The sequence below is a fragment of the Canis aureus genome, chromosome 16 (genome assembly GCF_053574225.1).
Source record: "Canis aureus isolate CA01 chromosome 16, VMU_Caureus_v.1.0, whole genome shotgun sequence".
In the NCBI taxonomy this organism is placed as follows: Eukaryota; Metazoa; Chordata; class Mammalia; order Carnivora; family Canidae; genus Canis; species Canis aureus.
The window spans coordinates 27998716-28024289 of record NC_135626.1 but is presented as its reverse complement, the minus strand read 5'-3'; the positions used below and the strand labels follow the sequence as shown (position 1 = coordinate 28024289).

The 25574-nt window shown below is 51.5% G+C and overlaps 2 protein-coding genes and 1 long non-coding RNA gene across 14 annotated transcripts in view; 1 reads left to right on the top strand and 2 right to left on the bottom strand.

Moving 5' to 3' along the window:
- MTMR4 (myotubularin related protein 4) overlaps positions 1 to 999 on the bottom strand; it is a 26140-nt gene extending 25141 nt beyond the window's left edge. The window contains exon 1 of one of the 2 annotated variants that reach the window (XM_077852503.1): positions 407 to 999. The gene's annotated coding sequence lies outside the window, so the exon portion shown is untranslated. Of the gene's footprint in view, positions 1 to 132; positions 252 to 406 lie in introns of those variants that run through there. The other variant, XM_077852502.1, reaches the window with a different exon arrangement.
- Positions 1 to 4569, top strand: part of LOC144286270 (uncharacterized) — a 26881-nt gene extending 22312 nt beyond the window's left edge. For 2 of the 3 annotated variants that reach the window (XR_013354312.1, XR_013354311.1), the window contains one exon: positions 676 to 4569. This is a non-coding gene — a long non-coding RNA (uncharacterized LOC144286270). The remainder of the gene's footprint in view (positions 1 to 675) is intronic. The other variant, XR_013354313.1, reaches the window with a different exon arrangement.
- On the bottom strand, positions 1810 to 25574 carry SEPTIN4 (septin 4). 9 transcript variants are annotated; one of them, XM_077852506.1, is made up of 13 exons: positions 22897 to 24613; positions 22203 to 22249; positions 7912 to 8211; positions 7444 to 7537; positions 6918 to 7004; positions 6303 to 6426; positions 3513 to 3647; positions 3283 to 3400; positions 3092 to 3193; positions 2813 to 2909; positions 2562 to 2724; positions 2300 to 2399; positions 1810 to 2025 (listed from the first exon to the last, which is right to left on the bottom strand). In XM_077852506.1, exons 1-13 carry the CDS (start codon positions 24509 to 24511, stop codon positions 1966 to 1968), a joined length of 3042 nt encoding a protein of 1013 aa, XP_077708632.1. In that variant the 5' UTR covers positions 24512 to 24613; the 3' UTR covers positions 1810 to 1965. The 9 variants fall into 9 exon arrangements, 8 of the variants coding, with proteins under 8 accessions (XP_077708632.1, XP_077708636.1, XP_077708633.1 ...); XM_077852510.1 differs by having other exon boundaries at positions 22917 to 23060; XM_077852507.1 differs by lacking the exon at positions 2300 to 2399 and having other exon boundaries at positions 22897 to 24615.

The following is a 25574-nucleotide window of genomic DNA, read 5'->3' as shown; positions in this document are numbered from 1 at the left end:
TAAAGATTCGGAGGCGGGGCCCCGAATGACAGAGGGCGGGGCCCATGTAAGCCGGAGGGGCTGAGGAGGGGCGGGGCAAGATGCGGTCGTTGCGGTTCCCAGACTGGCAGTGCACGGGGCACGGTGACTCACCCAGGCGGCGTCCGCCCGACCCTCCGAGGCCGCGCTCTCACCACTTCCGTCTCCCCAGCTGCCGAGGCCGCGCAGCTTCGACCCCACCACAGTGCCTCTTTCCCCAACCAATCGTATCTCTGGTCTGTGCCCGCCCTGGCCAATAGCCACACCAAGTCCCTCCCTGCCCCCGCCACGCAGCCGCCGCCCTCACTCTTCACTCCGCTCATTGGTCCAGTTGGGCAGACGCCCTCCCAGCCTTTAGCCTATCGGGTGACGGAAGACAAGACAGTACCTGGAAGGAGGAGGCACGGCCCGGAGAGGAGGCTCGACCAATGGGAAATCACAGCGCGTCCCTGCGGCAGCCAATGAGAGAGCAGCAAAAGGGGGGTTGCTGGATGAAGTTCCAGGGGCCGGAAGTGGGGGTGGCTGTCGCCTACTGGTAGCGCAGTTAGAGGCGGGGCCTTGCAGGGGCACAGGCCTCACAGCCACTTCCGGCGACGACCACGCCTGGGGTGTAGTTCTCAAAAAGGTCCCCGGTGGCACCTGTTTATCCATTTCCAGTTTTGGTTTCGCTGCGACCATCTCGTCCCAAACCCGGAGAGAAAGGACCCCGCAGGCTGAGAAGGAGGGAGGCCTGGGCGCGAGGCTGTGTCTTCGGTCTTCGATCTTCGACTGGAGGCGGGAGGGCGTCCTCTCTTCTGCGTCGTGACGGGTTCTTCCAACCCTTACTTCGCATCAGCGAACCGACCCTGCTGTCCTTCAGGACCTGCGTGGTGCCGTCAGCCCTAATCTGGGCCTCAGATTACCACTAGCCAGCTGCCACCTCTTAGTCGGTAAAGAGAGTGGGAACAGGACTCCGCTCTTCGCTCCTCCCTTCCTCTCTCCCCTCTGGGGAACCAGAGCGGGCAGCGTGGCGGACGGTGGCCGCTGGAGGTCGCCGTGGCCTTGCGATACCACCAACGCGGCAGCAATGGAGAACCGTTGAATCGCTAGCGTGGAACAGCTAGCTTCACTTGGGGAGCTGGCCTGAAGGCTTTGAATACCAAGCCCCGGGGCCAAGATGTCTTCACGTGTCTGTTTACTGAACATTGGAACTTTACTACAGCTGGGAAATTCCAGCAAAACAGGAACTTTGCCCGTGTTCACAGCTTTGACTCCAGCAACCTCGCAGATGCTTTATATTTGTTACAGGAATATTGAGCTCTTCCAGGGCAGCGATTGTACTTTGCTCATTTCCAACACTTACTATAGTGTTGGATGATCACAAAGGTTTCACTATTTGTTCAGGGCTCTCTATTACAGGCTTCCTAGAATGCAGAGCTTAATTCTGTATATACCCTTCCCCAAATCAGGGGAAATAGGAAGTCAGGAAGCTGCATGTAGGTAATACCATGTTTTACCAAGAGCAGATATTAGATCCAAAGCTTCTATAGAATTGAAAATTCTGTATATGGAAAAGATGGGAGAGAGGATCGGGCCCCAGATAAGAGGGGCAGGATAGATGTGGTCAGTACCATGGAGAGGCCAGTTTGGATCCTAGGCAGAGACTGAACCCTGGCATAGAAGAGGAAAAGTTTCCCCTTTTCCCCCTTTCCTACTTAAAAGCCAGACTTCAGCACCCTTTCAAAAGTGGGTCCTAGGATATTCTTGGTCCCCAGGAGGTGGTAAAGATACAGTGACACCAGAAGGCAGCTATAGATTTCTTAAACTTTATTTCCTCTGAGTCTCTGGGGAGGCAGCAGGGATGTAAGGCGAAGTGGCAGTAGCTGCAGGGGACTGAGCAGAGCTGGTGCTGGGAGGGGCCGGCATTGGGCAGGACAAAGAGGAGATTTAAATATCCAGGATTGAAAACTAATGGGTCTCCTTCATCTGTCTTTGGATTTTGTGCAGCATCTCCTGCATCCGCCGCAGCTGGAACAGGCACACATAGCAAAATGGGGCCTTTTAGAGAGTCCTACAGTGTTAGGGGAGTGCCCCCAAACTCTTATCCCTTAGCCTGGGCATGGGCATGGTAGTCCAGATATGTGATGGAGACCCAGGTAGAACAATCAATCCACCAATCCAGGACCCAGGAAGGTACCAGGGCCAGGGATCTTCCTATTCCCAAACCAAGAAATACTGAACGTTTATAATTAAGCAGGGACCCTCCATACTGTCAATCCCTACCACCCCATACTGCTCTCACCTCCTCATCTTTCTCTCGGATCAGCCTCTCTGTTTCTGGATCTGTCCCTGGTGGGACAGCAGGGATGGGGAAGTCAGTACCACTCTCTCGAGTCAGTTTGCTAAAGGGAATGGGAAAGGGGGCTTGGTAAGGCTAGGGGGACCCTGGCACCTGCTTGGATTGAGTCCAGGGCCTGTAGAAGAACAAAGGAAGGGCTTTCTCTCATCCAAGGCTGTGCTTGGGACCCCCTCCCGGCCAGCTCTGTCCTGGCTGCTAGCCATACTTGCGATTCCTTTCTTTCACCACCAGGCGAGTCATGCTCTGGATGCACTGTGCCCGATAGTTCTCATAATGTGTCTCCCGCGTCACATCCTTCAGGTCCTGCATATGAGTACGCACCAGCATTGTCCTCAGCTTCACAAAGTCGCAGTGTCCTGGGTTTTCCACTGCATGGCAAGGCTAGGGGTCAGCCAGAAGCATGGGGAGAGCCACTGAGGGCAAGGAGACTCCCTGGTCGCAAGCTCAGTGCTTTACCTTCCACGATGCCCCAGGGGTAGAGCCGGCCCCGAACACGCCGCCCTCTGGCCTCTACCACAGTGTTGCTGCCAATTACAGCAAATGGGATGCTTTCCTGGAAGAAGTGGGGGGAGGGCCTGTCAGTACCCCCCATTCTTACCTGTTCCTTTCCATCTTTATTTTCTCTGCTTCACTCTAGGAAACCAGGTTCCTCTCCCACCCCTTAAATAGAATTCGACTTCCCTCTTCTGCCCAGAAGAAACAAAATGGAAAAGGGATGCCCTGGGCTGGCCCCACCTTTAGGGCTTGGTCCTGTAATTTGAAGTCCTCATCCTCATCAGAGTCACAGTCGGGGAACTGATAGACCTTGATTCCAAACCGCTCAATCTCCTCTCGGATCTGACAAACACATGAGGGGCCCACAGTTTTGGCGACCCCATCCTTTCCAGAAGCCCACCTGCTCCCCTCCCCCCACCAGCTTCCCTCACTTTGCGTTTCTTGCGCTCCACTTCAGGAGGTGTCAGTGTGTCCGCCTTAGCCAAGATAGGCACGATGTTAACCCGCTGATGCAGGGCCTTCATGAATTCAACATCCAGTGGCCGGAGCCTGGGGAACAGGAATCTGTGACCACCTGCTGGTGGCAGCCCTGCCCTGGTGCTCTCAGCCTGTTCCCTTTGCAGCACCTGGTGGTGTCAGGAGCCTCAGGCTCGGACCATACCCGTGGCCGAAGGGTGAGATGAAGTACAGGCAGCAGTGCACCCTGTTGTCTTGGATGTTCTTGCGGTTCAGGCCACTCTCGTCTCGGAAATACTGCTCAAACTGCTGGTCGATGTATTCTGCCACAGGCTTCCAGCTGCGGCAGGGACAGAAAAGCAGAGAAACTGTGGGAGTGGGGGCTGCCTCATGAGCTCTGGGGCTACAGAGTAGCCCACGCCCTAAGCAGTGTTCCCAAGACTTTGTTATTCCCTGGCTTGCTTTACTACATCTGCAGGGTGGTACCTGGGTGGGACGGGTGTATCTCACTTGCCCCACTAGAAAATCAGACTGAGCACAAAGTTCAATAAATACTAGTTTGATGAGAGGAAAAGGCCTAGGTGACCAAACAAACCAATAAGAATAAGGTACCTGCAAGTGAACACCAACTGGAAGCCAGGGCAGCCCTTAGTCAGGTTCATAGTCCAGCCTCAGAACCTTTGTTCATGGTCCTACCCTCTGCTCCACCCCTCTGAACCACCCTATCCTCCTCAAGGCCATATCTAAGAACTATCTCTTCACTCCTTCCAGTGTACATCAATATACACTGACTGCTCTCCCCTTCTCTCCACCACACAGTCAAATCGTGTACATATATATTCAAGAACTCCCAATTTTCAAGTCTTTTTGCTTTTCTGTTACTTAGTTTCATCCTCACTGATAGGTGCCCTGATAGGTGGACACATAAGCATCATCACTTTCACTTCATACACGAAGGAACTAAATCTATAGCATCTAGGAGACAATCCATATCATTTTAGCGAGCTAATTCTCCCCACTCAAGCCCTTGGCCTCTGACTCTTCAACATGCTTGCTGCTACATTACCTGACCTATTTACTAACTTAAGTTGATTGACCCACATGTAAGAGAACTGCTGCCCCCACTCCTCCTACCCCTACTACTAGACCATAAGCCTCTCAGTGACAAGGATGATTCATACTTATTCTGTGTCCCTTAAAATGCCCAGCACTGGCTGGACACCTAGTATATGCTCAATAAACTCCTACTGGTTACTAAATAAGCATATGTAGAGGTGCACTGTGTACTGTGAAATGCCAAGCAAATATTATTATTAGGGAAGGGAAGAGGAGGTAAGTAGATTGACTGAAGGAGGGGATGATACTTGCTACAGTAGAAACCAGGTGTTGGTTGGGGTAGAGTTTCATGGCAAGCCCAGGGTGCTGAGACATACTTAGCAATGATGACACAGAGGCCACCTCAATCCACCAGGAATATTTCCATCAGGAGACCACCATGTGGGAAATATCAGTGAGGGTGACAGAACATGAGAGACACCTAACTCTGGGAAACGAACAAGGGGTGGTGGAAAGGGAGGTGGGCGGGGGGTGGGGGTGACTGGGTGACGGGCACTGAGGGAGGCACTTGATGGAATAAGCACTGGGTATAATGCTATATGGCAAATATTGGCATAATCACTGGGTATTATGCTATATGGCTATATTGGCAAATCAAACTCCAATAAAAAAATATACAAAAAAAAAAAAAAAAAAAAAAAAAGGAGACCACCATGTGCCAGAACAGTGCCAGGGCAATAATATAAGAAGAAATGGCGCTCGACTCAAGGCTAAGACCCTGATGTTGAAGATGAATCCATGTGCTAGGCCAATAAAACAAACAAACACACATACAGAAAGGTCTGTAAGAGTCTAATGCATCTGTGAGGCAATTACCCAAGGGTCAGCTTTCTGGGCGTGCCACATGCAGTCAGCATGGGGCCCTGATCTCAAAAGGGCCCATGCTTGGTTTGCTTCTCTTCTGTGGCCATCTTGAAATTCATAACTTTCAACAAGGGGTCCCACACTGGTGCTGCAATTATAATCTTAAAACCCATTAGTGTAACGTAAACAGCTCTTTACTTTCATTTTTAATGCACATTCTCATGCACCATTTGGGGTGATTTTCAGATCACCTGGGCAAGGTGATATGACCGGTATGTTCCAGCTAAAGAAACAGTAATGCAGTCATTTGCTCAAGTCCACACAGTTACTAAATGCTGAATCAAGATCTGAATTCAGTCTAGTGGTCTTAGCACCCCTTGCCTAACTTCATCAAAGGCACCACCTTTTCTCCTGTCTTTATCACTCATTCTCCTTCTCATCTACTCACTTAGGTCTGACAATTATCTAAGCATCCCTCCAGTTCCTGAAAAAAAAAAAAAAAAAAAAAAAAAGCCAAGAATGATGGTGTACGGATAAAGCTGCCTTTTCTAGCAGTTAGCCTAGAGGGTGCCTGGAGTTTAAACCAAGCTCAACCCATTTGTTTCCCCTTTGCTTCTTCTTTCCCCTCCTCAGCCCTCCCTCAATGCACTCTCATCCCTTTAAAAAAAAAAAAAAAAAGAAAAAGTTTGTGGCACCTAAAGTGTTGCTGGTAAAAGAAAAGGAAGGAGGGTAGGTGATATTTATTGAGCACCTACTGGATGTCAGGCCTTGTGCTACGTGTTTTCATGTGTTTGTTTTTCTGAGGCTCTTCTTTCTTATCTTGTACCTTCACCCCATTATAGAATTGGGGTCAGAGTCAGAAAGGACATCAAAGAACATCTAATCCAACTCCTTCCCTCTCACTTTCCAGAGGAGACAGCTACCCACTAAGGGCACAAACTTTCTTCCTGACAATTCTGGTTATGTCTGTGCCTATGTGTCCACTCGTGTGTGTGTGTGTGTGAGAGAGAGAGAGAGAGAGAGAGAGAGAGTGTAATGGAAGGGGGCAGCTGGGGCTGTGCTTGGTCAGACATACCACTCTGTGTTGTTGACTGCATCCCCAAAACCCGGTGTGTCCACAATGGTGAGCCGCAGCCTCACACCCTTCTCTTCTATGTCCACTGCATGTTTAGTGATCTCCACAGTTTGCATGATCCGCTCTGGAGAAGGGGGAAACTGAGGCCAGGGCAAGGGCAAGGACCTGCCCAGTCAGGACAAACAGCCCACCCCAACCAGCTCTGCTGCCCAGACTGCCTCATCCACACTGCCCCCCTTCCCACCCCAGGCTGCCTGGGGGCCTGTTCTCTGGGAACCAGCAAGGAGCACATTTCCCAACACAGGAAATGCCGGTGGCTGTTGGCTCTGGCCCCAGCCTCTTCTCTGCTGCAGGCTCTTTTCTTGGATTCCTGGAATCCTTTGGGGGTCAGAGACTCACTCAGAGAGGAGGATTCTGGTCCCTGCCCTACTCCAGCACCCAAATCTTTAGGGAGCTGGCTGGTGGGCTGCCAGGCTAGATAGGCCTATGGAGAGATGCCGCCAATCCCTCTAGAAAGCCACGGTTTCCCATCTGCTGGGGAAGGCCCCAGCCCCCAGGCTCTGGCACGAGTCTTGATTTCCAGTGCCTCTCTTCAAGCCCTGCTTCTTTCCTCACCTTCTGCACTGAGAAGTTTCCGGTCCCGATACAGATCAGTGAGGAAGAGGCTATTGACAAGAGTGGATTTCCCCAGGCCAGACTCTCCTGATGGGGGAGAGAGAGCAGAAGATACGGGCTTTAGCCAAGAGGCAACCCCACTAGAACAAGGTGTGGTGGGAGCTGCTTTCTTATCTAACTGGGAAGAGACAAGTGAACCACAGCATTCTAGAGCTGGAAGGAAGCAGAGAGAACAGCTTGTTCAGCCTTCTTATTTGAATGAGGCCCAGCGAGGGAAAGAGATTGCCCAAGGTCACATAGAAAAAGGCAAATATTAGAAAACTGTTGGTTAAGTGTTCTTTATACCATTTCAACACTCCCCACCCCCTACATATACACGTTTCGCCACTCATGGTTCATGGCTATTTTGCAAAAAGATACCGCCACTGGCTGCTTTTCCCTTCCTAACCCACCCCACCCCTCCCCATATATATACCATCCCTACTGGAGACACCACCTCCCCAGCCCAGCCCTTCCCCTGCTCTACCTGCCACCATGAGGGTAAAGTCAAAGCCCTTCTTCACGGACTTTCGGTGAACTTGATTGGGGAGGGTCGCAAAGCCCACATACTCCTTGTCATCCTAATGGACAGGAAGACAGAGTGCATTAGCGAGAGGCTGGAGGGGCCCCAGGACCTAACACCAGCCTTCTGTCTCCCTCCTAGGTCTTTGCCCCAGCCCTAGAGGAACGTTGGCAGACTCCTCAGAGGACCCATCCGGGGCCACCAGCTAGGCTCCTGATCCTAATAGTTTCCAATGCACATGGGGGTCAACACCATAGAGCTGGGGCTGACACAAGACAGAGAGGCTCCAGCTCAACATGCATGCATGCGTGTACACACACCTATACACACACACAGGACATACATGCACATACACTCAGGATCTCTCTGCTCCCTCCCTGGGTCTTCCTGCACCAGCCCACTGAAAGGCAAAGGCAGGGCTGGAGGCTCTACCTCAGAGGAGTCATAGGGATCAAGCTTGCCCCACGGGCTGCGGGGCCGGGCTGAGGGGCTGAGAGGGGCCGAGGCAGAGAAGTACTGCTGGCTGTCAGAGGGCTGGGGCCATGAGGGGGGTCTGAACTCCAGGTCATCCTGGCAGAGGTCCGAGGCCTGGGGCTTTGGCTCCAGGACTTGGGGCCTGGACACCCAGGTCTTGGCCTCTGGTTGGTGGCAGCTCTCGCTTCCTGGGAAATCCTTCACAAACTTGTTCAGTTCTGCATCATCCGTGTCCTCCAGAAAGCGCTTGATCTGAGGGTCGGAGGGTGGGGTGGGGCAGGTAGGTAGGTGCCATGAAGGGAAGAATGAAGGAGGAAGACCAAAGAAGGCAAAAGGGAGAGAGAGGAAAGCACTTGTGGTTAGAAGGGAAAGAAACTGCAGTAGCAGCCAAGCCTGAGGAAGTGCTCACCATCCCTCCCTCACCTGCGCCTGTGCCTCCCCAGCTGAGATGCCAGGAAAGACCCCAGGATCCAGGAGCAGCCCTGGGCAGCCCCCAGAGTCCTTGCAACTGCTGTTGGGATCTGAGTAGCTCCAGTCCTGATGCTCCCTCTCAACAAGGTGCTCACCGCCCTGCCCTTCCTGGGGGTCTGGCCAAGTCAGGGGCCAGGGACTGCTCAAAAGGCCAGGAAGTCAGACTAAATAAGGGGGAGCAATAGAGGCGTTAGAGCTGAGAGGAGGACGTGGTCCAGGATTCAAGGGGAGTGCAGACAGTCAAGTCAGAATGGGGCAGGGGCAGGAGGGAAGAAGGGAGGGTTGAAGGGAGCTGCTAGCCCAGGTAAATCAAAAGCCAGCAGGGGGCTCTGTGCCCGCTGTCACTGCAGGTCTGTGAGCTCTAGGACCAAGGTACAGACTCTACTGGGGGTGCTCCCTTCCCAGGGCTCACTGCAAAGAGCTCAGTACAGCTGATCTGACACCCCCCTTATTCCAGACACTGTGCCACATCAGAATCTGTGCTGCGGCCTGAGGACAGAAGGGCAAACCTGACAGTGGAGGCTGAGTGCAAGGTGGAAGGGAGCCAGGAGGGACCCAGTGAGGGAGGACAGGAGGACACTAGGCTGCTGGCAGCCCCTAACTGTGAGGGAGAGATAAGAGGAAGCACCCATCAGTTGTCTCTTGCCACCTCTGCCTGGAGTAAGCTTCAGCCAGCAGTGCCAGGGGGAATGTGGACTAAACCGAGAACCACAGGGGTTGGTGGGCAAAGAATGGCTGGCTGCTCTGTAGACACCTGTCCCCGCTCCCCCATCTCCAACTTGGAAGAGAGGCTGCTTCCCCTCACTCCTGCCATCAACTCTAGACCCTAAAACTTTCCCTCTCCTTTAGGAGCCAGCTTCCTTTGTGGAGTGCCTGGCACTGCTGGGCTCAGCTCTGCCTCACAATACCCACATGCCACCTCCAGACAATGGACAAGGGCCTGCTTCAGAGGCTGACTCACTCTCTGGGGATTGGCCAAGCCAGTGGGGGCTATCCCAGACCACTGTGGAGTCCCGGCGAGGGCCAGGAGAGAGAAGATGGCCACAGTCTTCTGCAGGTCCCCATTTTACAAAGGGAAGAATTGAGGGAGGCAGACATGCCCATTGCCAGGTTTATGCCAGAGGGAAGGGACTGAGATAGAGAGGCTGTGGGGAAGTCTCTTAAGAACTACCTCCAGGCTGTCACCTCAAAGTCCCCACACCTGCTTGTAGCCATAGTCTCCAGGGCCCACCTGGACAGAGGGAAGGAGAGAAGCCCTTTAGCCTGAAACTAGAACCAGCATGTGGAAGTTTAGGGACCAAGCCTAACAGGCTTGTCTCATCCATAATATTTGGGGGGGGTCCAGTACAGTAACTATACATCTTAGTTTGTTGTCCTAGCATCACGATTAGTTGTGCCCCTTCCTTTTCACTCTCAAAAGTGTCCCAGCTTGGACAATTAACTGTATGGCAACAGAGAAGAGATGGGGCTGGGGCGGGGGGGGGGGGGGGGGGTGCCGCAGGTCTTGTTTTCTGGCAGCTAAAGTCTGGGGAATTCCAGGAAATCCTGCCTCTCTGAATAACCCCACAGTGACCCAGCACTTGGTCTTGGTGAAAGAGGGAAGACGACTGTGCTCCACCTGGTTTCCCCAAGGGCACTGAGCACAGGGGCAACAGTTAAAGGAGGAAGGAAGGCATTGATGGGGACCCTACCATCCCCAGTCTGCCAATAGTCACCAGGAACCCAGCATTCCTGGGTTCCCTGCCAGTCCTGGCTGCTCATCAGCAGAAAGGAGCCCACAGGGGCTCTAGACAAGGAGTCAGGACACTAGGGTCTTCACCTTCTATCTGTCCCTCCCCACCCTCAGCTCTGACACTGACCAAATTATTTTTTGACTTTGAGCCCCAATCCCAGTCAAGGAAGGAGGAAGACAGGTCAGGTCCCCCCATCTCCCAGAGTAGTACCTTACCCCAGCTTCATTCCTGTCCTCAGGGACAGAACTGCCTTGCCATCCCAGTGAACGGTCCATGTCCCACGCTTCGGACACCCTGGCGGCAAGCTCTAGGTCTAATTTTATCTCCCAGGCAAAGTTCCTCACACACAGAAACAGCCTGGTCTCGATGTTCTTGTAATCCAGCTTCCCGGCTTGCTCCTTTCCCTTTCTCTTTGACCCCCCCCCCCCCCCCCCCCCCCCCCCCCGCCCGTCTCTGTCAGGGGCCAAAAAAGCCTGTGGAATGTCATTCCCCACCCCCTCCTCCTCCCTTTCCCTTGGCTCCCACCCTCCAAGGACAGCTCAGCTGCAGCAGGATCACTCTGTTTCTCTGCAGTCCCCTCCTACTCTGATTGGCTATCCCATGACGCCTGCCCGCTGCCTACCCCGGTGGGCACAGCACTAGCCTCCCAAGTCTGTCTGCAGCACAGGCTCTTAATCAACCTGGCCTCTCCTATGAACCCCCAAGGACACCGAGGCCTGCCAGAGGGTCATGAGCTGTCCCCAAGGTGACCTGGCCCATCAGTACCTGGGAACACCCACCCATGAGACTCCACACCCAAAGGAATCCAATCTCTTTCACCTTAACTAAAGTTAAGCAGTGCTGAAGTAGGGTAGGAGGTCTTATAATCCCCTGGAAATATGTTCTCATGGGAACAGCCCTGCTTTTCTTCCCTTGTCCTTTTGTGTTTTCCCAGCAGAGAACCTTACTGTCTTCAGAAATCTGCCCCTATATTCCCTTGCACAGTCCCAACCACAGAGGGACTCCTCCCACCATAGGATACCTGACCTCTGACTCATGGGGACCTATATCACTTCCATCACCCCACTGCTTCCAGAGAATCAGTGGAGGAGCTATTAGCACTTGGTCTCTGAGGGGCAGGAGTTCCGGCCAAAGGGAGGCTGGCATCCCAGAGGTTTCAGAAGTGCCAATTAGGTGGGAGACAAGCACAAGCTGAGGGATCTGGCTGGGAGTATGCACATGGAGTCAGAAGGCCAGTATTTCTGGTTTGGTGAGAAACATCCTCTGTGATTTTGAATATTGTCTTAATTTTAGGGCCTCAATGTCCAATTGTGAATGGCCCTGCCTTGCCTCCCAGGAAGGCTGGGGAGAGATACCTCAAGCTGTTTTGAACCTGAGGAGAGAAGGTACATTTCAAGTCACAGGACTATTATTAATGTTGACCTGTCATTCCTTTCCCATGTAAACCCCACTGTGCTCCTGGGCTGGGGAGCCCTCCCCACTGTACCCACCGACCTCCAAAGTAGCTGGGACACTGATCTCTTTTCAGAAAGAGACCCCTTCTAGAGGAGTCTGGCTGGACATGAACCAGTCAGCCTAAGAACTAGGCCTAAAGGGCCTACAGCTAAGGACTCTAGCAATAGTGGGGTGTCTTTAATTAGAAGGGAACAGGGTGGCTTCAGCCAAGTTGAAAGCACCATGACCTCAGCTGAACTGAACTTAGTGTGTGGCAGAAAAAGCCCCTCTTGGTCCCTGTTGGGCTTGGCACTATGCTCCTTCAGGCTTCTATCACTGGAACAATCAGTGTATCCATACCCATGTGGGGAGAAGCAGGGCAGGGATAAAGACAAGCACCACTTGGCCTCTCCCAGGAACCCCCCTCTGGAGAAGGTCACAAGGTCACCAAGACTTCCTAGCCAAGGCTTGGGCCTCATCCTGGACACAGCTTGAAAGACAAAAGCCCAAAAGGTTGGCCTTTCCAGACCTGGAAGCTTCTGATTCCAGTGGGCCCAGGGAGTTTCCTTCTGGAGGCTGCCCACAGCCAATATCCTGCCCCACAGGATGGTCATGGATTTTCTCCTTCTGTAAACAGCCTGTGCCTCCCAATGTGAAGGGCAAGGGTTGGGGGGCTTCCAAACTGGGAGGAGAGGCTGGCATGGCGCCTGGAGGCCCTGACATCCAGCATAATGTGTTTGTGGCAGGCTCTGGCAAGGATGGCAGGAGAAGAGCTGGAACCCCTACAGTCAGACATCAAAACTTCCTACCTGGGGGCCTCCGGAGGCTGGCTGGGGTTACTATTTCTCCTCCAGACAGGTGGCAGGGATGAGTTCCCCCACCCCCCACTACTGCAGAGGAACCTGGTTTGGGAGCAGGGTAGTGTAGGATGCAGCAGAAGGAAGCTTCCCCATGGTTCCTGTCTCAGAGGCAGAGGGATATACCTGATCCCACGGGTAGGATGGTGAACTGGGCTGCCCTCTCAGGGGTCCCCAAGCAGAGGGCACAGTGGGAAGAGCCTAGGAACTGCTCTTTGCCAGGCTGCAGGAAGGAGGGCCCAAGCGTCTCACCATCCCTCTTGGGGAAAAAGGCAGTGTTTGCAGGCCTTCTCTGCGTTTTCCAAAGGAAGTTGATACTGGCCCCTGAACCCAGGGTAGGTGGGTGAGGAGGGGTCATCCAGGTAACAGCTGACCCAGGTAAGGGTGGGGGAACCTCACCTCCGCCTGTCGCTGACGCGCCCTCCCCAGCCCAACATGCGCGTCTCTGCTGGCCGGGGTGGGGCGGGGGGGTGGCCCCCCTCCGCTCACCAACCCACCCCTCCGTCCAAGAACACCCGCAGCACCCCGGGGCCCGGGCCCGCTTAGTCGCTGCTCGGATCAGAGGGAGAAACTTGGAAGCGGCGACGCGGCGCCGTCCGTCAGCAGTGCCCGCCTGTACCCGCAGCCGGAGAAAGCGCCTCCCGCCCCGCACAGCCCTGGCCGCGGCGCCGCCGGTCCCCGCGGAGCCGCCGGGAGCAGCGGGCCCTGCGCTCCCCGGCCCTGCCCCGCGCCCCGGCCCTGCCCCGCGCCCCGGCCCTGCCCCGCGCCCCGCGCCCCGCGCCCCGCGCCCCCGCGCCTTACCATGGCTGCAGCCCGGGCCGGGCCAGCTCCTCCTGGACAGCGCCCGAGCGACCCGCGGCGGGAGCTGCGAGCCGACCTCGCCGGACCGCCGGCCCCCGCCCGCCGCCCAGAGTGCGGACCGGCCGGGGGCGGGGCCTGGCGGCGGGGGCGGGACGAGTCGGCCCTGGGGCGGGGCCTGCCCTCAGATCGCTGGCGCCTGCTGGGGTGCGGGCGGCCCGCGGTGGGTGGTGGGTGGTGGGTGGCGGGTCGGGGTGGATCTAGCGGCCCGAGACTCCGGGAAGCGCAGGGTGTGCAGAGGCGCTGAGGACAGCGCCAGTCACCTGGCTCTTCCTTACTCAGCCCCTAAGAGTGGTCTCTTCAGGCAGTACATCACAGTGGGTGTTTGAGCAAATTCCCAAAAAGGAAAGGCCCACCTGGCATCCCTAGGAGAAAATGTCTTTGGAAGGAGAGGGGGTTTGCCCCACGAGTTGGGAGAGAAACCCTTAGTTACCCAAGGTTTTCCAGAAATGACCCGAGCTGATGTCCAAGTTAACGGACTGTCCCTCCCCACTCCACACCTCCTAAGGTAGAACGTCAGATGTTCTCTACCTTTACCCAAGCTATGAAGATGAGACAAGAGGTTCCCTTCCTGCTGCACCCTAGATTAAAGATTAAAGAGGATTTGCTGCATAAATTATCCAGGGATCATCAGCTGGAAGGGTAGAAGGAAAGAGGCCTAGTGGCCTTTATGGAGCTAAGAAAAGTGGGGGGGGGGGGGCCTCTGGAGAGGCCAGCCCAAGCCTGAGCCAGTCTATGCTGGACAAGCAGGTGAGATGCTGTGGGGACAGATGCTCCAGCAGCTTTAGAGGCATTAGAGGCTCAGGAGTGTCATCAGCAGTGAGGGAGAAGTAGATGCTTAGAGTTGGTAGGGATTTCCTGAGCTAATACTGGTCTGAGCTGGTCAAGTTTCTGCGGACGTTTCCAGAAGCATACCTCTCCCTGACTCCCAAGAGCCTTCCCCCAGGGCAGGCTGACTGGGCTGAATGCACTTTAGACAAAACTGAGGCCCACAACATAACCCTCTCCTCTTGGTAGAAGAGCCAGAAGGCTGCCTATCCTATTTCAGTCTGATCTGTGACTAATGGTTATGGTTGGGATCAAGTTAGAACTTAGCAGAGGGAGGGAAAGTGGCCTAGGTATGCAGATGAAAACAGGCTCAGAAAACATGGCATGGCTATTGGAGATGTTCTTGAATATCTGGCACTGGTGGACTGAAGGATGGAAGGCGGGGTACAATTGCTTAAAGAAATCAAGGGAATTCATAAGCTAGCACGTTGAAGAGAAACCCTCCTAGCTGGATGAGCTTGGACAGCTCATTTTACCACTCTAAACCTCAGTTCCCACACCAGAAAATGAGCAGATTAAACTAGGATAGGAGCCAGCAGCTTGGCTCAGACAAGAGAAAACCTCTGAAGGTATAAAGAGGTTCCTAGAAAAGGCCTGGGCTAGATCAAGAGATCTGAAACTATACTCAGGAAAAGAAAGACATGAGTTTCTTAAGAGAAAAACCAATGGCACTGGAAGGCTGCAGAAGTAGCAGCAGATGCTGCCATCAGATCCAAACATCAAACAAAGCCCCACTGTTGAGAACTAGCTGTAGGCTACTAGTACTCATGTATGCACTCATAAGACTGCCTCCTGGGTGCTTCCACTGGCATTCTGCATGGCTTGGGCTGGGGGTGCTGGGCCAAGGGAAGAAAGCCTGTCAAGGAAGACAGGCCCCATCACAAAGCCTTGTTTTCCATAATTGTAACCACCTCCTCTCCCTACCCCCCTAGTCCTGGCTGTAGTCCAAGTGTGGACACAGACACATCTCAGAAAGCAACTCGGCTAGCTCATCCTCAGCTGCAGTTGGAATCCCAGCTCTGCTCTGGCACCTGCTGCCCAGGCCCCAGTGAGCCCTGTGTGCCCTGAGGCATGCTGGTGCCAGTTTATTTGAGGGAAGTGAGCCCCTATGAGAGGCCCGGGACCATGGAACTTATCTCTAAACCCCAGACTCTTAGGGTCTTGATGCTCACAGTACCTTTGTAATCACTGCATCAGGCCCAGCAGAAGCCATGCTGGGCAAAATAAAAGCTAAAGGCAGACTTTGAGTCATTACACCTGCACAAACCTCCCATGCTAACCCTGCCACACTCTGGATTTATGAGAGAACTTGGCCTACGCTTAGGACCCCATGCCAGCTTTGGTGATTATCTCACTCCTGAATATCCCTTCCCCTCCCTGGGTCTCTGCTTCCCCCATTGAAAGATAGGACTGGACTCCTCACCACTCCAGTTCTTGTGATCTGTGTCTGTGCAAAGAGAGTCTGACACCTACTCAGAAGCAGGGGCAAGATATGGCAGCCCTTGTGTGAGTCACAGACCACTGAGTGCTCCTCCCCAACTCCAGTTAGCACGTGGCCTGGCCAACCTTTCCTGAGTGTCCCTGCAGCTCTTGGAACTCTGGACTCTTCCTTAGAAATCACAACCCCACCGGAAATTGACATCTTTGACTAGAGTACAATTTCCCAGGCACTCCGAGAGTAGGGTATTCAGGCCAAGAGTCTGGGGAGTAGACACTTGGTTTGGCACAAAACAGGACTCTTCTGAGACACTCAGATGAGCACACACCTCCAGCCTGCTACCCAAGTCTCCCTCTGCTTAAGTCAGGCCAACATGGTCTGTGTGAAAAAACTCCTGGTCCTCTCCATTGGATCTTTCCTGCCATGAGTAAAGGTTGTGTGGCACCAAACTAAACCAGGATGCTGCACTTGGGCCAAGCCAAGCCCAGGTACAAAAGCCAAGAATAAATAGTGATTACCACAGGAAATCAGGATTTCAGTCTGTATGACTAGCAAAGGCCACTTTTGCCTCTCAGTAGCAGACTTTCTCTTAAGTGGTACAAGAACTAATTGTACCTCCTTCCTCCAGAGGTGATAAGTCACTGATGATATAGTCAGAGGGCCCTAGTGGGGTCAAAGGGCTAGCACTGGGTTGTGTTTGTCAAGGAAACTTAGCCAGTGTCCAGAAAGGTCTGTGGCAAGAAACCAAAATATCCTAAGCCCCTCCCCTGCCCATAATCCTAGGGCAGGCATGAAACATGGGCGGCAAGGCCAGAGAGCACTGTGTTTCCTGCACCTGCTATATGGCTGTGGCGAGGGGCAGCAGCAAAGTGCTAGAAGCCAGCCAGAGGGCCTTTCCAACACCTTTTCTGCAGTAGGGCAGGGCGTGGGAGAGATGGAAGGGACTTACACATGCACTGGAGTATGACTCCCCCTTCAAGAGCCCCCACCTTACCTCCCGCTTCTTCTTAAATACTTCCCATGGCTAAAAACTCACTGACTCAACTCCACTGCCCTTCAATCTTTGGGTAGTAAGTTATCAAAGGTCTTAATTATTCAGAGTCAAAATTTGTGTCTCCCTGGACTTCACTCTCCAGGTGTTTCCATGCTAGAAGCTTTGCTAATTCATTTCACTGGACTTTATTTTGTTCTTTGATGTCCACACCCTTTCAAGTGACATGCCTGTATACTTTTCTCTCCCAAACTAACCACAGGCCCCTCAAAGACAGGGAGTATGTCTTCTATTTTAATTTCTACTCGTTTTAATTCAGTGAACATGTGACATAATGTCCTCCTGGATGACCAGGCCTTTGCCCCCAGGAGGTGTCTGATCAATATTAATTGACTGAAAGGATTCATTGATTAGTTTTCCATTCTGATTTTGGAGCACAGACAAGCCTTGAGGCTCTGGGCTTCACTGACCCATAATTTGCCCTTCATTCTGGCTGCTTACCAGCTCATACTCACCCCCCAGCCTCATAGTTCACATGCAAAGACACAAATGTCCTTCCCTTTATAATTTGTGATATCCGAAGGTACTGCTCAAATATTTAGAAGTTACTTTCCAGGAAGATGTGGCTATGGTAAAAGGGTTTCTACACCATGTGTGAATCCTGGGGCAGGATGCTCCCTAAAGTGCTCTCAGTTTTGAGAAGCCAGTTCTGAGCCTCAGTTTCTTCATCTGTGAAATAGGGAGGAAAAATCCACCTCATATAAGGTTGCTATAAAGATTCACTACAGTAACATACTTACAATGGTGTAGCCACTAAAATGAGTGCAGGTATTATTTTGGCTAATGAGAAAATTATCAACACCAAATCAATATTGTCAACTGTGATAATTTCAAATGCTTTCCCTCCCCCCCCCCAAAAAAAATTAGGAATGTGCATGTGCATGGGTGTAGAGGTATGGGAAAAGAGCCTTAGACTAAAGTGACACTGGAACGACCATGCTGCCACCAACTGTAGAGTCACCTTCTCTAGCTAAACAGCACTCCACCTCTAGAAAACAGGTCTTGATTTCAGATTTACTGAGCCAAATTCCCAAAAAAACAGCCATTTTGGAGATTCCTCAAGTTAAATGACTTTGCCTGTAGTGGATGTGTCAAGGAAGTGACTTTGGCCAGCCCTGTCCTCCCACCTTCAGTGTCAGAGCCTGAGCTTCTCTCAGGAACTGCCTCACATTCTGTCCCCTTCCTTCAGCCGTTCATTCAGCCCCTAAGATGCAGCTGTCTCTTGCCTCTCCCCTCATGGCAGCTGGGCCAAAGGCAGCTGAGCAGAGAAGGGTAAAGGGACATGGTCATTTCTGTCACTCAGGATAACCTTCCTGTGGCTGAGCAGCTGTCAGGGTGGCTTCTGTTTTAGATTTTCTTCTTCACCCAAGTATGCTCCCTGCCCTCTGAAGTCAAGCTCCCTAATCTACCCAGATCTACTATTTCTTCTCTTACTTGAAAAACCTACCATCTCAAACACCACCAAACTACTCTGACAGCAAGATACAATGTGGGAGATGGGTTCCAGGCAGGAAACCAAGGAGCTTCTGGAAATACACGCGAGTCCAAAATAAATGTGGCAGATTCTTCCATATGTAGGATCATTCTGAGAAGAACAAAAAACCAAGGGATTCTGGCCTCTGTTCTGCCATCAAGCCCAAGGGAGAGACATAGGAGTTTTTGTCCCCATTTCATAGGCAGAGAGAGCAATCTGCTCAGGGCTCACAGTGAAGGCAGGATATCATTCCCCTGCCCTATGCTTCCAGTGGCTTTTGCTGAGGTAGTCTGCACCATAGCCTGTCCTAGGGTCAGGTCACCCTTTGTTCTAGTTTCCCCAGATCTGGTAGGGGTCCCAGGACACAGGATGCTAAAACCAGGAACATCCCAGGCAAACCCTGATGAGTTAGTTGGTCAACCTAGCCTGTCCCCAAAATAGCAATTGTGGGTCAGAAGTTACCAGCCTCCCATCCAGCTCTGGACTTCACTGCCCATGGTAGCTGAAAATGAACAAGGCACCATCTGACAAGAAAAGAAGCTGGGTGGCAGGGGTCGGGCTGCTATGAAAAGCCTCCCGAGGTGCCCTGTCCCATTTTCAGCAGCTCTGCTGCATTCTTTCAATTCCCCTCTCTTTTCAATTATAAGCCTCTGTACAAAGCAAGAGAAAATGAGGGGAGTGGGAAAGATGGTTCTAGGATTCCTTTCAAACAGCCCATTTTCTGTTAACATTCCCATGAATGCAGAGCACTCCTGAATAGCTCCTAGACTCTGGATTTTTCTCTGTCAAGGAAGTCTACTGGAGCACAACTTCCCCAAGGCTCAAGAGCCAATAGGAAGCTGGCCATACTATCCTCAGAGGCTAAATGACATGTCACTTTAGACACCGAAGTCTGCCTTAGGTATCACTGAGCTGACCTCTCCTAGTTCCTGGCCTGTTTTTCAGAGTTGGTTTCTTGCATAATTGATAGAGATAGAAGGGAGTAAACCACCTTGTCTGCTGACAGCCCAAGAAGTCATTTTCAAGGGCAAGTAGGTCAGGTGCCTTAAGGACAAGGATCTCAGAGCCAAGGCAGTCCCATCCATCAGGGGCGTTGTAGCCCTTCCCATCAAGAGTTGCTTTATTCCAAGGAATTCCCCAGGGCCGTGTGAGAAGACAGCCCGAGTTGACACCATAGGGCAGGACTTTCCTGTTGAGCTTCTGCTAGTTCTGATATCAAAAACAAAACCATTAGGAATGCATCCCTCAGCCCAGCATAACCTTCTCTGGGGAGATTCCAGCCCCTAATGTACCCATCCAAGGATGAGAAGCATCTGTAAGCCCTGTCCCTTAGACAAAAGGGCCTTGAGGAGCCACTTGGGAGGAGACTGACACTTAAGAGAGAAATGGTTGAATCAGGCTCTGTCCCCAGCTGTGGACCCAAAGGGGCTTGTGAAGCTCAACAAGAAACATGCTGCCATCCATGAGCCAGGAGCTGTGGCTGGCCACCAGAGAATTCCTGCCAGGAATGGAATCTGGTACAGACTCTGCAGTCAACCATTCCCAGATCAGAGGAACCAGAGGCCTTCAACACCAGCACCACAGATTCTCAATTGTGGGATGGCTGTGGGCCATGCAGCCTGGAAGACAGGCTGGGGAAGGCCTAGCACTATCATGCTTTGTGAGGAGTCCCTGGCTCTCCTCCATGCTATCCCACTTCCAAAGAGCCAGAGAAGACCAACAGCCCCAGCTAGTCCCTCCTCAGTTCCTCTTCCCAGCTTCTGAGGAGCAGCCCTGCTGCTGAACAGGGCTGGAGAGCTGCAATTATCGAGACAGGATAAGAGCTATTTTGGGGAAGGAGCTGTCCTGCTGCCAAGGCTTTTGACTTCCTAAACTAAAACAAGATGCACCAAGAAAGGGGGTGAAGGTGGGGGAGAACAGGGAGCAACTCACTCAGTCAAAATCATCAGATCCTGAATGAGGGAACACACTAACCCCTTCCCAAAGGTATATATGTGTATCAAAGGAGTGAGCAAGGGGCTAGCTGTTAAGATACTCCTGGCTTTGAGAAGGAGGGGGTAACTTGGCCACCCCCCCACACACACATCCCCTGATGACTCCCTCTCCTAAGATCCTGCAAGAGCACATATTCAGTATGCTGTATTTATTTGGACATTTGAGCACAAACTATTTCATGTTGTTGTTTAAATGTTTCCTGTCCATGTCTTATCTTCCCAACCAGATGGTAAGTTTCTCATGGCCAAAGAATGTGTATGCTCTGAGGTTTCAATGCTTTCCCCAGTAGTGCCTAGCAGAGTGCTAGCCATCTGAATGAAATTTTTTATGGAAGTAAGGGATAGAGGGAGGAAGGAAGGGAGGAAGGGAAGAGGGAGAAAAGGTTTACAGTCTTGCATGGAGGTAATCTCCAGAAGTAGTTGTTCCCACCCACAGTTGAGCTCAAGGCACAGGACTAAATTAGAAGCCCAAGGCAGAGGGGGTGACAGCCACATTTCTGGCACCTCTCCTTCAGCTGTTTCGTTATCTGAGCTCAGACTGTGCTGCCCCCACCTCCCTTGTTTGTTTTCTATCTGTAATTAACTGTCCATCCTGGGCTAGCCCATGGAAGGGACCCATTAGAAGCCATTCTAGGCTTTGGGTAAGGAAGAGATAGGGTGAAAGAAAGAATAGAGTCAGGAAAAGCTCAGACTATCTTACGAAACATGGGCCAAGAAGAACGAAAGAACTTATAGGAACAATGCACTGTGAAATCAGGACACTCTGCCAAATTCAGGACACAGGGCTGCCGAAAGCAGAGTTTACCTTGTGCCTTTCCAAGTTGAGGACTCAAAAAGTGTGTAACCCAGAAAAGTGTTCCTTTTCTGGAGTGCCCTAGGGTGGAGAGAGGAAAGCCAAGTAGAGACTGATCCAATGTATGGCTTCCCAGACAGCCTTCTCACAGAGCACTTGGCAGGATTTATCATCTCTCCAGGGCTGCAACTAGCTAATATAGTGCCTTCGTGCAAATCTCGCTCTGTGGAGATGCAGCTGCACAGGTGCATAGTGTGGCAAGAGGAACACAGGCTAGATTTTAGCCCCCACGTGCCCTCTCTGTTAGGTCCCTTGTGCAGTGAACAACTTGCCCAACCATAGGAAGCAGTTCTGTCTGTCTCCCTCCATTCCTACTTCCATGAGAGTTTAAGAGAGGGACTTGGATAAGGGACTTGGAGCACGGGAATAATGGAAGTAAATTCCCAGGGGTGTTCTTACCTCTTCATCTGTCATAATGGAGATGTAGTAGTCAGGCATTCCCAGGGAGCAGCAAATGGAATTCAGAGAGTACCAACAGGAGGGGAAGAGAATTTTACTAAAGATGTTCAGTGGACTTTGGCATAACCTAGCCCAACATCCTTCCTAGTGCAAGTGGTAGCAAAAGCTATCATTTACTGAGGGCTCACTCAGTACCCCTAAGAGGTAGCCACTGATCTCATTAACAGGGAAACTAATTATTGGAAAGATAAAATAACTTAACCAAGGTCACTGTGAGAAAATAGTACAGGGCTCAAACCCAATACCGTTAACTCCAGAGTCCATATTCTATTAAACCCCAACTTTATAGAGCTTTGCTCCCTCTGAGGGGCAGGGATGCCCTTCTCTGCTCTTTGATGCCCGTCACTCAAAAGGGCTTATGCTGGTTGGGACTGGATTGCATTTTCAGGGCTCTCTCCTCCCCAGGAACTTCCTAATCCAGAACCCTGGCCCCTCTCACGCTCATAGACTAAAGCATATTTGGGGCTACAACATTCAAAGCAGGAACTCTTTGATACTAAGATTCACTAAACTGAAAGGCATGGGCTTAAATTGTTCTCCATTCCAGAAGTGACTACTTCCCATTGAAAGAAGACTCTTGAAAATGAGGAAGGTTCCAAATCCCAAAGGAATGACTCTAATGGTGGAATTATTGGCCAGGTAAGAAGTACCTCTGCTCCTTCAAGTCAAACCCCCAGTATAGACGGTCCTGATAGTCCTAGCTCTATAGATACAAAGAAGTCACCTTCCCACCTGTCCTCCTGCCTCCCAAAACCTCCTGCCTCCCAAAACAATGGACCCATAGGAGGGAAGAGCACAGACCTTTTAGCCACCAGATGACACGATTGTACATTTCCTCAGAGACATCTGAAAGTAAGAGATTGTTCCTTTTTGTCACTCTGTGGGATGTATATCCCTCCCCCCATGACTTAACCTCTCCTTTTCTAGCTCCACATTTCTCCCCCAGGACGTGCCCTCAGCCCCTGACCCTCTCCAAGAAGCCCCTGCAGTCTAGGACTAACCTCCTCCCTCCCTTTTCTCCACCCTCTTTGTGCCACTATTAATGCATTTCCCCTCTTCAAAGTCTGGATCCTAGCGTATCTATGCCCACCGTCTCTCCACTTTGTCATCAAAATATTTACTTGAAAATTTTCTTTTCTTTACTTGTCCTTACCAGCCCTCACCCCAGCTCAGTTCTTCATCTCCATTCTTGGGAAGAACTTCCCACCCTGCAAACCACTCTCTACTACCTTCCATTGAAAGGTTAAGCAGCGTTGCCTGAAGAGTCAATGCCTGATGCTGGCCCAAGCATCGTCACCGATGTCATTAGCTTGGAGCTCAGAGAAGCTGGCAGGGAAGGAATGACCAATGGGCTCAGGGATGGGACTAGCTTTAGCACTGGCAGGAGGGCAGCTCTGAGGCCCGGAATGAAGAAGGGGCCTTTCCTGCCCACCCCAATGTCCCACCTCACTTTAAATTGGGACTGCACCTGGGCAGTCTGCTTCTTCACATACCCAAGAAGAAAGCACTAAACCTTTGAATGGGTTGTTTGGAGGTGCACTTGAGGGCCTGTGGTGCTTCCCTCAATGGGGCCCTGTTTGGAGACTCCTTTGGCGATGACCGTGGTGGCGGTGTTGCTGGTGCTAGTGGTGGTGATGGACTTGCTTTCTCTCTCTGGAACATCATTTCCTCACAGAAAGGACTCAAGTCCATTTCAAAACAGGACAATAAAGGATCTGAGGGAGGAGGAGACTTAGACTCAAAATCAGGTGTTGTTGGCCGGCTTTGGGGTGTTTCAACTTCAGGATTGAGTAAGGTCCACCATGAGGAATCAGGCCCATACCTAGGTAAGGACCGAGGGGGTAAGGGCCGAGGGGTCAGTTCCAATTCTGCATGGACAGAAGGCTTTTGGGAGGGTTCTGGATACCTGAGTGCAGGTCCTGGGGACATGGAGACACATTCTGAAGGCTTTTGGGGGTGCTGCTTATAGCTGTGCTCTGGAGTGACAAATATAGATTTTTGGGGGCTCTCAGACGCTGTTCGAGATGTCACATGGGAAGCTGAGTGTATTAACTGTCCCTCTGGGGAGATGGTGACCCTACGGCCAACCTCGCTGTCTCCTCGGGTTGAGGACTTCATGTTGGACTCTACTTCTGATGATATTAAGATCTTTGGGGAGGGCTTGGTGTCAGTGTAGACAGAATGCTTGTGGATAGATTCAGGATCTGGATGCAGAGAAACTCGGTGTCCACCATCTAAATCCTTAAGGACAGAGAGTCTGAGGGATGATTCCAAGTTCATATTCCTATGCAAAGCCTTGGGTTCTGTATAGATTGAGCTGAGACGATTCATTTCATACTCTTGGCCAGGGATCCTTCTCTGGGCTGTCCGAGAGTCTGCTCTGACACGGCCACTGCTATGCTCTGGGCTAGAGGGTCTCTTTGGAGATCTGATCTCGGTAGCAGTCAAAATCTTTCGGATGGGCTCAGTTTGGACTGCTTGATCCTTTGGGCAAGCCAAAGTCCTACGGGGAACTCTGACTCCTTGTGGGTACTGGACCTTGGAGGGTGGGTCTTCTTCTTGTAAGATTTGTAAGTTATCCTTCTGGTCTACAAAACTCAACCGGCGAGAGGATTTGGCATCTGGGGTCAATGAATAGCGATTACTGATGTCACGCCCTGGCTTGCTCTCACCCCCTTTTCGTGTTGATTCCTCTCTGCATGGACTAATGTTCCTTTGCATCTGGACAGTATGGTAAGCTGATGTCTGAGTTTGCTGGGTCTTTCGATGAGGAGAGGGATGGCGGTATGTTTCTAATTTTGATCGAGTCTCACTTCCTCGAGGGATGGATGTTCCAGCAAGACCAGGCCCTGACTGGGGGGAGACAGATCGAGGATAGTCTGATGTTGGATAGAAAGTGGTGAGATGCCCAGCTTCTGATCTTCGATGTGGTGGAGGGCTTACCGGGGCTGCAGCACTTCGTGAGCTCGAGGCAAGAAAGTACCCTTGTCCCTGCTGATGAGTTGTGTTAGTATCTTCAGACCCTTTTGGTGCTGAAACTGCTATGTTGGACCCAGTTTTATTAGTCCTGACCGTCCGATACACTGAGCTTCTCTGGGTAGATCCCATGATTTACTGGCTGGCTATATTGAGAGTCCTAATGAAGTCTGAATATTTACGCTCAGTTTTAAAAGCTGCTGTTCTTATACTCCCACGAAAGTGACTGTTAATCTAAGAGTGTCTCAAATAGTCCCCTTAGCTACCTGCCTTGTGATGTCATAGAGGAAGGAGCTTCCTACTAAATATCCTGGCATACAGTCACAATTTTTTAAGTAGGCTCCATGCCCAGTGTGGGGCTTAAAATCACAACCTTGAGATCAAGAGTTGCATGCTCTACTGACTGAGCCTACCAGACACCCCTTCAGCCACAAGTCTTCAGAGAAACTCAAGCAGTAACTGCAAGGAAACTGAGGATTTGTCTTTGGAGTTGATACCACCAAGTCTTGGACCAAGTTCTTAGCAAAACCAGATTTTCCTAGTTGGAGAAGGCTCCAGACTTTCCCTTATTCTCCCCAGATTCTAGGAATTCCCAGATTCATCCAGAGGAGGAATCAGCCTGAATATCCTACTAAGGCATGGCTACTCAACTCAATCACTCTGTTAGTTCCAGTTTTAATAAAAAGTACAAAGTTGCCCCCAAGTTAGTTTGGAACTGCACCTGGAAACACTTCCAGGTTTCAGAGGTGGTTTGGTTGACTCTGAGGTAAAAAAATCCAGATTGCTCAAATAATAAATTTTTACATTCTTGGCCCACGAGTGAGTGTAGGATTGTAGGAAGGATTTGGAGTTAGTCACTGGTTTCGGTCATAAATGACTAGTTGTACACCTTAAACAAGTTACTTGATTTTTCTGAGCTTTGGTTTCTTCATCTGAAAACCAAGTCTGGTAGGTATAACAAATGTTAATGTCCTTTCTCATAATCCTCTCCTCTCAGCTATTCTAATTAGATGGACTCTGGTTCTTTCTTGATTTGAAGGTGCCTTTGCATCTTGGATGACCATTTTGGATGAGAGACACTATCATCTTTCTCTCTCTTTCACAGGTTTCTCTCCACCGTATCCACATCCCACTATTGACTCTGAAGGGTCATCGTGGTTATATGATGGTCAGATTCATTGTTTCTGAATCTTTA

Bases quoted from the DNA above. Each gene is read 5' to 3' on its own strand.
- SEPTIN4 (XM_077852506.1), bottom strand. From the start codon at position 24,511: ATGGGATCTACCCAGAGAAGCTCAGTGTATCGGACGGTCAGGACTAAT. The intron at 2,910-3,091 runs GTGGGGCCAGCC...CACTTCTTCCAG, and splicing joins TACAGGACCAAGCCCTAAAG to GAAAGCATCCCATTTGCTGT. The intron at 2,026-2,299 runs GTGAGAGCAGTA...TGCCTGTTCCAG, and splicing joins TCCGAGAGAAAGATGAGGAG to CTGCGGCGGATGCAGGAGAT.